This window comes from Excalfactoria chinensis, chromosome 2 (genome assembly GCF_039878825.1).
Source record: "Excalfactoria chinensis isolate bCotChi1 chromosome 2, bCotChi1.hap2, whole genome shotgun sequence".
Taxonomy (NCBI): Eukaryota; Metazoa; Chordata; class Aves; order Galliformes; family Phasianidae; genus Excalfactoria; species Excalfactoria chinensis.
Window position 1 is genome coordinate 115,634,154 of NC_092826.1, and position 14,545 is coordinate 115,648,698.

The following is a 14,545-nucleotide window of genomic DNA, read 5'->3' on the forward strand; positions in this document are numbered from 1 at the left end:
GCATATGACAGGGTATGGAAGGGCCGTTGCCTTCTAAAGAGTTGCAAAGTGTAAACGATCTTGTTGTCAAACTGTTGTAAGCTTTTACAGTGTTCTTTCAAAAAGTCTCTCTCAGTCTTATGGTGACAAGTGGGAAGTTCCACATAAGTAAAGCTTTGATAATTTTTACTGCATAATATTTTTATTTAGAGGGAGATCTTTTTGGCAGGATTATGTTTTACAAAAAAAGGCTTCCTTTTCTTCACAAGTGTCCATGGTTCCATTCTTCCTTGTCTCTGGAGCAGTGATGAGTATATTGATTTGTACTTAGAGCTACTGTGATACAGCTCTACACTCCCACCCTTTCAAGTCAAAATTGACAGGCCTAAGGTCGGGCAGGTTGTTAGTTGAAATGAGAGCATCATGGACATCAGAGGCCAGGGAAACTCTGATATTCTTGATGATGATTCGTGATGCTTCCCTGAACCCACGATTTCATTGATAATCTTTTACAATTTGTAATCCTCTGGAATGTTATGGGCTACCCAGAGAAGGTGTGGAGTCTTCTCTGAAGATAACCAAAACCTGCTTGGATGCTTTCCTTTGTAACATACTCTAGTAAACCTGCTTTAGCACAAAGGTTAATCTACAGAGGTCCCTTCTAACCCCTATGATTCTGCCAGTCTGTGAATACTGATTCAAGAGAGCTGAAAGTTAAAGCTGTCCCTAGTCTTGCTGAGCTTCATAGGTACCAGGGAGAACACGAAGATGAACTGCATTGGAAAAGTATATGGAAAGGCTTGGTTGTCTTAGCATTGCATATTTGATATCTTCACTGTATTCTGGCAACAACTTATTTTACAAATAAATAGTGTGAATATTTGCATAGTTATTATAATGAACATATCTGTGTGTCATAGTGGAGTAGAAAATGCATTTCATTCTTAAAAATCTACTAGATCTTTATATATGACGGTGTTAGATTAAACTCAGTTTTTCTGGCTTAGTAAATGCAGATCTGAGGCTGAAAGTTCACTCTTCAATTATCCTATATAACATTACACTTTCCAATACTGAGCCTAACCCTGGGCTCCAGTGGTTGCAGATGTTGTGGTCTAACACTCAGGACAGTGAATGAATACAAATCTTTGTGTTCCTTTGGCCCTGATAATCAGGCTTATGATTAATAGGAATCATAAATGCTCAGGAAAACTATAAGCAATAGCATAGCTACCACGGTTAGTTTGTTCCTTAGCTGTGCAAAGTGTTCTTTGTGTTCTCAGAACTGTTAAGTGTGGAAAAGAGTTTCAGAGAACATTCCCTTTGCAAGGGTTTTCTTCATCTAATACGAAAGCTGTAAACTTGTTGGATTTTTAGATTTTATGGTACAGAGCAGCCTGGGAGTATGAAGGAAAGATCTGCAGTGAGATTTGGCTGTTCTTTGCATTCAGTAAGTACTTTCAAAAGGATTGTGTATGTTTATTACTGAGACATGGTATAGGGACAGTTTCTCCTTGCTGCCCTTTATTCCAGGAGCAAGAGGAACAGATCTGCCCCAGACTGTTCCTTAGAATGGATGCTTCAAGCCAGGGTTTCCTTGACTCTGGAAAAAACATGCTCACAGTGGTGCTAACAATTTAAGAGATCTAATCAGTAAATAAACAAAGGCAAATGGTACATTTAAACTGAAATATTCACCAGAAAATCTTAATAGTGCTCAGGGGAAAATTGTGATGCTAAGTTTGTTGTTCTCTTTTGTGTGGTCCTAAGGAAAAAGTTTGCTTTTTTTTAGATGGTGCTATAGAGGCCAAATTCCATGACTGACTCCCTGTACATACACAGTATGAATTGCAAATGTAGCGTTTAACTGTGCACTACGATGTCCAACTATTTTTCATACATAAGTATTTCACTGCGCATAAACATTTTTCTTTGTGGATTTACAGAAAAATATAGTAAAAAGGGGTTACGTGCTTATTCTTTCTGCATTAATTTTGCTGATAGACAAGGGGCTGTAAAGCAGAGTTCGGCATCTTGGATGCTAATTTAGAGACTAAAATTATGTTCTTCTGTCCGACGCGTTATTCCTGTGAAACACTGACAAATTGTATGACAGATTTCTCAGGTAGTCAGTTGTGTTCTAGGTGTCTTTTTGTTAGTTTTGTTTTGCTTTTCCTATTTGCATGCCTGATTTCTTATGCTGGATTCTGACCTCTAGTAACTGAGATCAGTAAGGGCTGTGCTTTGAGGGCTAGGTGTTCAGAAATGTCACATCTGAAACTGGATGCACCATATCAGCAGATTTTGCTATTTATAGCAACGTAGTTCCTTTGCTTCTATCTGTAAAATGAAGCAAAAAACCACCCTCATTCTGCAAGTCAGATAGAGTGGCGCTAATGAATTGCCATTATAAAGCATTTCTACTGAAAAACTTATGGGAGTGTAAATAATGTAGTATTTGGGGCAGAATGTAATTGTTATTCGGTGAAAAAGGCCTAAAGCCACTGGAGAATGAAGGTAAAATTTTGAAAAACTTCTGAAAAATCTAGTTTTGCCTTTTGTAAGTACACAGTGAGATTAATGATCTTGCAGAACTAGTGATCAAGCCATTAAAGAGACTATCACAGATTAACTTCATAACTTTAGGCAGAGGTTCAGGTGGACTAAGAGAGGCTTTTCCACTACATATTAAGATTTTGAAATAGGCTTTTATCTACTCTCACACATAGGACTTCTGTACCCATGGTCCTTCTATATCATAGATGTAAATATTCCCTAACCAAAACTAGGAGCGTGAAGAGTTCTTAGAACAAAAGTGAATACCCTTACAGCAGCTCCATTGTTCCTGAAGGTGGAAATTTTGTAATTGCTTCCTGTTACAAATTAATGATTCAAGAAGACACTTATTCCTGTATTATTCACAGAATGAAGCTTTGCTACTATATGCTACAGAGAGCAGATTAGATTAAAAAAAATAATAGTTTGGGACTTATTTGCTATGTTTCATTGTCAGTGTAAGATGAAGCAGTCTTTGGTTAGTTGTTCAGATGTGTATTGTAAATTACTTGCAAGAAAAGATTTTGCACCAGTCTTTCTATATTATGTATTATCTTCCAGCTAGGAGACATCCTGTGTAGGCTTCTGTGTAAAAACCTCTGAAAAAAGTACAATGCAGTCTGGCAAATGCTGTGTACATGTTATATTTTACAGTGTATTCTTTATGTCTAAGCCATGTGGAAGAATCCTTCTTGAGTACGGCAAGAACAGAAATATCTAGATATATGGTTTGGTGTTAACAAAACTCTATGGCAGTCTTGCAATTGCATGTCCATAAGCTTTGACCTTAGAGGATTCTGCACCTCAACTACAGTGCAAGGAAAATTGTGTTCAGGGTTCTGGAACGCAGTTTATAACATAAAACAGGGAGGTCTATTGCATGTGAGCTGTGTAGGTAGTCCCAAGCAATGAAGTGCTCTGTCAAATGAAAGACTAAATATTTTAATGAAAATGTTTAGTACAGAGTCATTAGATTCTAAACAAAATAGTGGAGAGATACTGAATTAAGTTTTCAGTGTTAAGTAATCAGGCACTGTGAAACTACAACAGATTAGAACAGCACATAAATTACCTACATCATGTGTTTCCCCAAGTAAGCTTCCTTATGTAATGTTCAGTCATTAGAATAATTTTACTGTTTGCTATTCAAACCCTCACATTTGTGACAGTCAGTGGGAATTTCCAACCATGACAAAACTCAGTTACATTTGTACTGTATTATTTCTGTATTTGCATTTATAGCAAGCCTGGAGTGTTGTCCCCATATCCCCATATCATTAGCAGAGTACTGCATCATCAAGGAAATGCTGTCACGGAAATTATAGAATCATAAAATTGCTCAGGTTGGGAAACCTAACCATACTACACTGACTCTAACATTCCTCCTCTCAATTCTGTTCCTGAGCACCATATCCAAACGGTTTTTAGACACATCCAGGGGTGGTGTCTCAACCACCTCCCAGGGATCCTATTGCAGTGCCTGACAACCTTTTCTGTAAAGTTGTTCTTCCTGATATTCAGCCTAAACCTACCCTGGCGCAACTTGAGGCCATTTCCCAAATCAGTTTAATTCCCCAGCAGACTGAAGTCAGAAGGCCCAGCTCAGGTTTGCCTGAGCACTGAAAAGGACTTTTCCTGCTTCCTGGAAGCCGGTTTTGAAACTCTGCTGAACTTTGAAAAGAAGTCAGAGGGAGTTCCAAGCAACTGAAATGTGGTGTGCATCTCTGCTTTAAGTTGCACTCTTGCTCCTACTGACTCTGACCTTCTCCTGAGGTCTACCAGCAGCATCTTGGCTGTGACTTTCTCTACTTTTTCTTCTTATTTACAAGATTTGGGGTCAGATCCTATGGTACAGTCAGAGTCTGCCAAGTATATGTCAATGGAACAAACCTGAACAGAGCATATCTTTACTCGTGAAGTCTGTGGCAGGATCTGTTCTTTCTTTGGTTTTCTAACTTTGACAGCTATGAGTCTGTGTGAGGTCATGCAGAGAGGAGTGCAGAGGTTGTATTTTCAGAAGACAATGACAGGATATGCTCTTTCCCAAGGATTTTTACTTCCAGGCAAAATAGTTCATCTCTTCTGCAAACTTTGACAGCACTTGAGCTTTCTCTGTTTCCCTTACTCACCGTATTACTTTTAAGAAACAGTGATCTAATACTGTGTTGTCATTGTTATATTACACTTAGAGAGGAGTTTGCATAGCATCAGAGATATCTAGTACTGAGACAGGATAACTAGACCTGAGTGGGGAAAGCAAGGCAGAACTTTATTTCCTTTGAAATAAGAGTACTTCAAGAAATTATGTTCCTTTCTTTTCCTTTGAGTTTACAAGATTTTTAAGGAGAAGGTTGAAATGTTCTATTTCTATCATTCAAAAATGAGGGGTTTTTTGTTTGTTTGGTTGGTTTTTTATTTTTATTTTTTTAGCTTATATCAGTGTTTAAAAGCTTTGTATTGCTGTACATATATATACATAAATATATATATACACATATATGTCAGTGGAGAGTGCTTTTTAAACAAATGGCTTGTGCCAAATTATTTTCAAATGAATCTTCCTTCAATGGGATATTGGAATTTTTGGTTCTTATTTTGATTCAATGTGAAGCTACATTTTGAAGTTCCTTAACTCCTTGCAAAACTTTTTCATAAGACCTCTAATATAGTGACACTTTTTCTGGGAATGACTCATGAACATTAATATATGCGTTACCTTACATTACTTCTATTGCATGATATGGTAATTGCCATAAAAAGCATTTCCTAAGTTACCTGCATAAGTCCTCTAGACACCCAAGAAAGTTCGCAAGGTCACAATTTTCATGCTTTAAGTTTTCAATGAATGAAAATGAAAACCTTCATCTTGTCATCACTAGGAAGTTCAGATTGCTAAAGCCCTCCTTCAAAGGTATGTATGCTAGCAGATAATACACTAGTGGTTCAAAGTCTTCTGTCTTGTTAATTACAAACTGAACTAGTGAACTTCCCACTTTGTGATGGCTCAGTGTGAGGTGACTTGCACTATTGCTATTCTGAAGCAAGATTTTATTTTCTTCTTTTTTCTTTTTCTTTTTCTTTTTCCTTTTCTTTTTCTTTTTCTTTTTCTTTTTCTTTTTCTTTTTCTTTTTCTTTTTCTTTTTCTTTTTCTTTTTCTTTTTCTTTTTCTTTTTCTTTTTCTTTTTCTTTTTCTTTTTCTTTTTCTTTTTCTTTTTCTTTTTCTTTTTCTTTTTCTTTTTCTTTTTCTTTTTCTTTTTCTTTTTCTTTTCCTTTTCCTTTTCCTTTTCCTTTTCCTTTTCCTTTTCCTTTTCCTTTTCCTTTTCCTTTTCCTTTTCCTTTTTCTTTTTCTTTTTCTTTTTCTTTTTCTTTTTCTTTTTCTTTTTCTTTTTCTTTTTCTTTTCCTTTTCCTTTTTCTTTTTCTTTTTCTTTTTCTTTTTTTTAAAGTAAATTTGTTGTTTGTTTTCAGCTGAATCTGGATTTGAATCCTTAGTTCTGTGTACAAGATGCTTTTCCACTCAGTATTCCTGGGAACAGGAGAATCACATCTGCTAGTTCTCTTCAGCGCTCTTGGCACTGAGAAGCTGCTTTCATGAATGAAATGTTTGTGCTTAGGTTGCTTGATATCCTTTACTAAATGAGTCAGTGAAGCACGTGTAGGTATAAGTTGATAATTTTAGCATTTATGCTGTTCACTTTTGTCTGATTTCCACTCAAAAGAACTGGTAAGGATATTACAAATTATTTGTGTCATCCTCAGAGTTGAGCTGTTCCATCTTACAATACCTGTCAAATGGGTTTTGTTTCCTGCTTTATTGCTTTTTTATTGGTCACTGTTATGTTTTTCCTGGCAAGCAAGAAAACCTGAATCTTGGTATTACTGTGCTACTGTGTATCGTAGGAAAAGTAGGTCTAAAGCCAGAACAGGTAGAGAAGACAGATGAAACACAATAACAAATGTGTTTCCTGTTCCCTTAGGTTTTTCCTTTGCAAAGCACCCTTTGGAATATCTGGAATATTTTGTTGATCACACTCACCTCCAAAGTCAGGTAAGTCACTGAGGGTGTCCTTGCTTGATTCAGTGTCTAGCCATGTGATTATACCTGCAGTCATTAGAAGAGTCTGCTTGATTTTAAGAAACCCGAAGAAGGTGAAGTTGCAACTTTCTTCCTGAGGCATTTCAATGATAACCAAAAGACAGTGTGCTAATTGAAGAAAAAAAGTCTGTAGGGAGGAGATGATTGAGAAAAGGACTTCTTTGTTTTCTGAATGTCAGCTCGCTGTAAATATTTTGCATAACTTTTACAGCCACGTTTATCCTTTTTTTGTCATTCCTGTCTCAGTGGTGAAAGTTCAGCATCTGAACATATGAGGACAGTAGTTAGGTGCGGGGGCGGAATGGATTTATTCTAGTTTTACTGTTTGGTGAAACCGGGAACCTGCATACATAGAATCTAGTCTTTAAATTCTCCTTAGTGAGAGAAAAGGAATGGGGAGGACGGAGTAACTAACCAGGGCATGTGAGGCGAGCCTTTCTGTGGGCTGTACTCCAGAACTCAGTTTTGTGGGCTTTTTTTTTTTTTTCTTCTCCCTTTTATTTATTTATTTTTTTTCTTTTTTCCCCAGACTTCAGAAGAAATGAAATCAGGATGTAAAAGCTGAAGAAATCTAACTGAGGTACTTCATTAGGTAAGAAAAAGCTACGTGATCACACACTTCACACTGTTGGAGAGGGGATTTGAAGTCACCACAAAAAAGATTGTGTTCTTTCTCTTAATATATGGATAAAGAAGCAGGAAAATGTTCCCACCCCAGGGTGTGAAGGGAAATTCTGCACGCCTCATGCTTATGAATGATAGGTGTAAAATAAGTGTTGTGTCAAAATACCTATGCTTTTTATAATGCACTTCAGAAACACTGACATTTAACTCTAGGTTTCCCTGTAGCATCAAGAATCTACTGAATGGCTTTCCTTTAGAATGTAAAATGTTGAAGTACATAAAACTGAGACAATGTCTCATCAGAAAGAAAAACAAAATATAACTGCAAGTAATCTCTATGGAGAATTTAAAGAATTCAGGAGTGCTCTTGCTTCATTTGAGATTTCTTCCATATATATAGTGGTGGGTCTCTAGGAACAAACAAGAAGAAAAAATACTGACGGTGAGATGAGCTGCAAAATATGTGTATTTTTTATACTGGTTTCTAAGAACTTTAATATTAGTAGATTTTCATAAAATAGCATATAATAAAATTAAATTTAAAGGTAAGAGTTAAAAGCATGTGGTTTGTTTTATTTTTCTTTTTCCTTAGGAATTGCTGTCTTAGCATTCACATACATTATATCTATATTATATCTTTTTGTAATTAACTACTGATATGTGTATTAGGTATCTTGCAATAGGATTTCATATCTGCAGTGTTATATTAACTAAATTTCCATATTAACATTGCTGATTTAATATGCAGAACTGATAATGCTCCATGGCACTGTATCTGAGTAATGTAGAATTTGATCTGTAGTATCTGAGCTTTAATACTTCTTTGCTTGTTTAGCAAATGTTGAAGAATGCATAAAGGAGGAATAAAGTACTTCCATAGATACTGTATGCAATGTATGGCTGGAAGTTTGTGTTGTTTCATGAAAATTAAGCAAAATAAATGGTGAAATTAGGGAAATTCAATTGTATGTATTTTTAAATTGCAGCATCTCTGCATTTAAGGAAGCTACCTGAAGTGTGATGTCAGTATGAGCTATTGAAGGGGAAAATAAAGGGCAAGTGGGAAGTTGGTTCCCTTCTGCTCTCATCGTTTAGGTAGACTGGGAGAAGCGTTTTAGGCATGGAGTATCAGACCCTACAAACAGGGAACATCGGGAACCCTAAGGTCAGGAGAAAATGAAGGCAGAAAATAGATCCCACAGCCATTAGGAAATGTGGGAATAGTTATGCAGCTTAACAGCCACTGACAGTTGTGTCTGTTACTGTGCAACAGTACGACAAAGACTGTGGTACAAAACTGAAATGGTTGCTTCACAGAGGAAAATCAAGCTCCTTGCTAAGACAGTGACTACAGTTTGTGTGTAGTACCATAGGCAGCCCCAGAAGCTTGGTGATACTAACTCCCTTGGGTTTTTCACAGACAGAGTGTTTTGCTCTGAAAATTCTTATCACTATAGCTAGGGGAAAGTGAAACTCACCAGAATTTAATGGCAGGGAGTTTGTAACTAGATGATCTTTAAGATCCCTTCCAACCCAAGTCTTTTATAAGTTTCTATGATTTACTGCCAGAAGGACTTTGTTCAACATGTTTGTGCACATAACATCTGTGAAGCACACTCTGGATCTCCATTTTGATTTCAGTCTTCAGGAAATCCTTTGCTTCAGACCTCCATGCGTGGGACACTGAGCTTTTTATTCTTTGAAATCTTCATGTGGTGATGCAGGATAGTAAATAAATAGTAAATAAATGTTAGTGGCAGTGCAAAGTTTTCTATTAATGTTATTTGTCAGGGCAACACTTTGTATGCACATGTGGCTTTTGCTTCACTGAGCAGACCATCTTTATCTCAGCCCATGAGTTCTCCCACTTGTAACTTTCTGACTCACCCTCTGCCATCCCACTATGGAGCAGCTGCGTGGTGCTGCTTAGTGGGGTTAAACCACAACAGATAGTTTCTTTGAAGTTGCTGACCTGCACAAATGATGAAATTGGCAGAAAATTATTGGTAGGTTCTGGAACAGTTCATTTTCTTGTGGAAGACGTTTGTCTTCTGTTTGCTCAAAAAGAGAGAGAAATCTTTGTTTCTTTTACTTTGTGTTCCAGGGGGGATCTAGGAGAATTATCAGATCGGCTAGAAAGATTCCCTGTACTAATAACCAGGCATCTGGCTGGACTGAACTGATAAACTGCAATAATGACATAGCTAAAGCTTCCTGGGTAAAGTCTATGAAAGAAAATATTTCAGAGGCAAAATTGCTCTCTACCTTTACAGTGCTCTAGATTATGTTAAATAGTTAACTCTCTCAGAAATTCCAAGAAATGATGTCATTCTTTTATACATCTGTCCTGTATGACCATCTTTTTCTACACTTTTTCAAGCATTTCACACAATGTCAGATAAATATCTTCTGAAAAACTTCTTTTTCCATCCCTTTTCTTAAATCCATTAATCAAAACTTCTGGCCTTTCTCACTGTCAGAATATGTTTGAAATATGCTGCATTGCAGGGAATATTGTATCTATTTATCAGAAAGAAACAGGTTGGTGATTCAAGTGAAGAAATAAGTGGAGATACTTTCATTTTTAGAGGTAGTAAGTGTTCAGAAGGAAGTAGTAAGTTCAGAAGTCTTAGAAGCAAAATAAAACCTGACAGCAAGATGTAAGTTTGCATAGAGGCATTTTCTGACTGGAGGGAATTTTTCAAGGAAAAACACTGGTAGCATTTTACTTTATTGACCTTGAATGCATCATTTTCTAGCTGCATTGAGAGACACACATGCAACTTATTAAGATCACAGAATCTTAGGGGTAGGAAGGAACCTTTGGAGATCATGTAGTCCAATCCCCTGCTAAAGCAGGTTCCCTTACAGTGAAGGAGAAGAAGACTCACAGTCTTTCTGGGAAGCCTGTTCCAGTGCTCTGTCACAAAAGATCATCCAGTTCAAGATGCTTACTGTTCCTCTGGCAATGTATCACAGATCATACACTAACGAAAGTTAGTTATACTGATATTTTTATTTTGGATGTCAGTATAAAATTTAGCTGTATCACAGAGTAAGCTTTTTGCTGATTGAAGTCTAAAAAAGAGGTTGTAATGAGACATAGTAGTGAGAATTGGTAATTATCAGGGAGAATGATGAAGAGGTTCACTAGCTTCCAGGGATATATACAGAAAATTTAATGATCAAGACAATTTAAATGTGAAGATGTTATTTAAGATGTAGAAAAACTTCTGATTTGGTAGGGTTTCATATATGACATATCAAGCTTTTGCTTGTGTTAAAAGTGCTTTTTAAAGGGAACTGAAAAATGCAGAGGAACCGAAGAAGGTTTCCACAAAGCAGCCCAATGTTTCTTGCCCCTTATCCTTTTTAGCCACCATATAGTACCTGGAATTCCTTCTGGTGCATAGGGACATTATTTACTTCTGGCATCTCTGTGTTACTGCAGCATTAGTAATAGGTAGTGCCTCTAAGTGGTAGGTTTCTTGAAATGGAGCAGATGTGGGTTTCTTTTTTTCTCCCCAAAGATGTTCCAAGAGCCCTTCAGGAGCTAGAACAGAGCTTGCTGTGGTGATGCCTGGAAATGATATTTTGTTGTTGCTTGAGGGTAGAGTATGATCTTGAGTAGATGATTTTTATTCATTGCTTTTTGCTATTTCCAAGACCTAGGATAATATTTAATGTCATTACTATAGGGCCTTGGACCTTAACCCTGTGCTATGATGTTAGACCAGCTGCAGCCTTTCCACTAAGTGGTATTTGCAGATCCAAGATAAAATTTAAAACCTGGTGTAACAAAATGTTAACAGCAGCATTTGGTCATTAACTTTGTTTTCATGGATAACTGGCTTACTTTTCTGGTAGAACATCAATGGTGTTTAGAATGTGATAAACAATCTGTTTGGCCTGTGATCTTAATATAAATCTACAGCTGGTTTCAAAAGACATTAGAAACCTTTAAAGCAGTCCATGAAGAAGACAGAACATTCCTATGTTGCTTAACTTTCTTTTTATATTCTTTCCTTAATCTAAAAGCTACTGACAAAGATAAGGGATTGGGCAAGGCGGACCTCTGTTCTGATCACTGGGACTTTTTTGTCCACTGATGGCAAGCAGATGTTCATCAAATAAAAGTGACAGAAACAAAGAGAATACACACGTATGTGAACATAACCTGCCTTCAGCACATACTCTGAAGATACTGAAAAGTCTAATCATAGATTCATAGAATCCTTAGAGTTGGAAGAGGCAGCTGAAGGCCATGTAATCCAGCTCCCTTGAATGAACAACATATCCACGGGCAGATCAGGTTGCCCAGCACCTTATTCAGTTCTCACCTTGAATGCCTCCAGGGACCGGGAATCAACCACATCACTGGGCAACCTGTTCCAGTGCCTCATCACCCTCACTGTAAAGGATTTTTTCCTTATATGTGACTTAAATCTACCCTCTGTGAGCTTGAAGCCATTTCCTCTTGTTCTATTACCACAGACCCTACTTTCGCCTTCTTTTACTTAGCTCTCCTTTAGGTGCTGAAAGGCTGCTATCAGGTCTTCCCACAACCTTCTCTTCTCCAGACTGAACAGCCCCAGTTCTCTCAGCCTGTCCTCATAGGAGACATGTTCCATTCCATGGATCATTTTTGTGGCCCTTCTCTGGATGTGCTCCAACAGTTATGTATCTCTTCTGCACTGAGGACTCCACATCTGGACACGGTACCCCAGGTGAGGCCTCACCAGTGCGGAGTAGCAGGGCAGGATCATCTCCCTTGCCCTGCTGGCCATGCTTCTTTTGATGCAGCCCAGGATATGGTTGGTTTTCTGGGCTGCAAGGCCACATTGCCAGCTTGTGTTCAGCTTCCCATCCACCAGTACCCCCAAGTAATTTTTTGCAGGGCTGCCACTCAATCCTTTCATCCCCCAGATTGTGTTGGTAATGGGGATTGCCTCAACCCAGGTGCAAGTTCTTGCAATTGGATTTGTTGAACCTCATGAGGTTCACTTGGGCCGACTTCTCAGACCTGTCTACGTCCCTCAGACTGGCTGCACACCACAGCTTTGTGTCATCAGCAAACTAGGCATTAAGCAGTGTCAGAGACACAGATGCTTGGGAAATGTGTGTGCAAGTCAGCTCCAAAACTATATTCCAGGTAAATTATTCTCATTAGAGCTCCAGAAGCCCTGAAATAATATTTGTTTATTTAAGAAGTCACAGTGTAGAGTCTACTGAAATTGTACTCTGTATTGAACTCAAGCCTGGAAAACAAGTGGTTTAAGCTACCTCTTTGTTTTGATCTGAGTTTCTGCCAGGACAAACCAACAGGTGCAAACAATTAACCGAAACAGAGCAATGTTTGGCTTATTCCAAACTTCTGGTAGCTTAACAATGCTTTGTATAAAATTTTGGCTGTACAGAGCTGGTAGAAGATAAAGTTCAGTAGCCATGCATCTTCCAGACCAGTACACCTCCATCAGTATCTGTATATTAAGTGTGAAATATACTGGGGGGGTCCCCAGTGGAATGTCTTCTTCAGTTACTCTACGTTTGAGCATAGCATCTGAGTTATGTCAGGTAGGATTTAATACCTCTTCCCAGAAATAAAATCTAGGGATTAAGATGGGCATTTCCATGAACATGTCAGCTCAGTAGCATTCAAATATATAAGCAATTGCTACCTATCATTAAAAAGGGAGTAGAGAATCACAGAATCACAGAATCACAGAATTGTAGGGGTTGGAAGGGACCTCTAGAGATCATCAAGTCCAACCCCCCTGCCAAAGCAGGCTCCCTACACCATGTCGCACAGGTAGGCGTCCAGGCAGGTCTTGAATATCTCCAGAGAAGGAGACTCCACCACCTCCCTGGGCAGCCTGTTCCAGTGCTCTGTCACCCTCACCATAAAGAAGTTCTTGCACACATTAGTGCGGAACTTCCTATGCTGAAGTTTCAGCCCATTGCCCCTAGTCCTGTCCCCACGCACTACTGAAAAGAGACCAGCCTCGCCACTATGGCTCCCACACTTCAGGTATTTATAAACCTGGATCAAGTCCCCTCTCAGCCTTCTTTTCTCAAGGCTAAACAGACCCAGTTCCCTAAGTCTCTCCTCATAGGGGAGATGCTCCAGGCCCTTCACCATCTTTGTGGCCCTCCGCTGGACTCTTTCCAAGAGATCCCTGTCTTTTTTTGTACTGGGGAGCCCAGAACTGGACACAGTATTCCAGATGAGAATGAAACAAAGACAATGATTATGACCTGGCTTTCCATTCCTTTTTATTCTTAAAAATATTTGTTGTATTTTTACTCTATGAACCATTAAGTGTACTTGTGTTCTACAACTGAAAGTTTTTCAAAACTGTATTGTTCTTCATTGTTTAGTATACTCAAGCTTCATGTAGCTTAATTTTGTACTTTCTTGCTGAGATTTTCATTTTCATTTCACCTAGCATTGAATTGTGGCTCTGTCACATGGCATCTTCATTACTGGCTAATAGCATTTCTAACTTGTAAATAAATGCTTGTTCTTGTCTAAGTCTATTTTATGTTTTTCTATTTTATAACTCACCAAAATTTTCTTTTAAATAGTTGTGTGATCAAATAATTTGAAGACAAGAGCTGAATCTTAGCAGCTTAATTTCCATTAATCTTGTATTGTGAATAGCTTGCTTCCTCTTGAATTTGTGACTGTGGTAAATATATATCAGAACAAAGAGTTCATTTCAGTTTTATTCTGTACATCAATGTCAAGCACTAGTAGTTCTATATTAAAAGCATGCATGTTGAACATAAGGGAAGAAACTTGGAATTTGAAATGCTATGGATAGTAAGCCTCTGTGATGTTAATAAAATGCACACAAAACCACTTTACTCACAACCATCAGACTCCTGAGAAATTATGCTGTTTGTTTCTTACTTTGTTTTTCTAGGGAGACTTTCAAAATGGATGTTTTGAAATCGCTTCTTGTTCTACTCTTTGTATCCACCTTCAGCACTACAGATGCACAGCAGATTGGTAATACATTAAATAAATGTCTCATCTTCAAATTAGTAGTTTTTCCTTTCCTAATGTATTCAGTGCCAGAGAGAGATGATGAATTAATGACAGTTTACTTTTTGTTTAACTAGGTATGATATATGTTTTTATAATACATACATTTAACTATGATAGGAGAGTTTTCCTAAAAATAGTAAAATGTTCATGCATGCTGAGGTTATGTATTTTCAAAAGCAAGGAAGAAGTTAAGTCGGTATTTCATTGTGTCCTAGCTAAAAATTTTGCAGCCCAGGTATGT

General features: G+C 37.7%; 1 protein-coding gene across 1 annotated transcript in view; it reads left to right on the forward strand.

Annotated features, from left to right (window-relative positions):
* The first annotated feature begins 12,191 nt into the window (after nucleotides 1-12,191).
* Nucleotides 12,192-14,545, forward strand: part of COL6A6 (collagen type VI alpha 6 chain) — a 42,343-nt gene continuing 39,989 nt past the window's right edge. Inside the window, 3 exon segments of the mRNA XM_072328123.1 lie at nucleotides 12,192-12,405; nucleotides 13,632-13,647; nucleotides 14,135-14,265. Coding sequence (XP_072184224.1) covers nucleotides 12,192-12,405; nucleotides 13,632-13,647; nucleotides 14,135-14,265 — 361 coding nt within the window.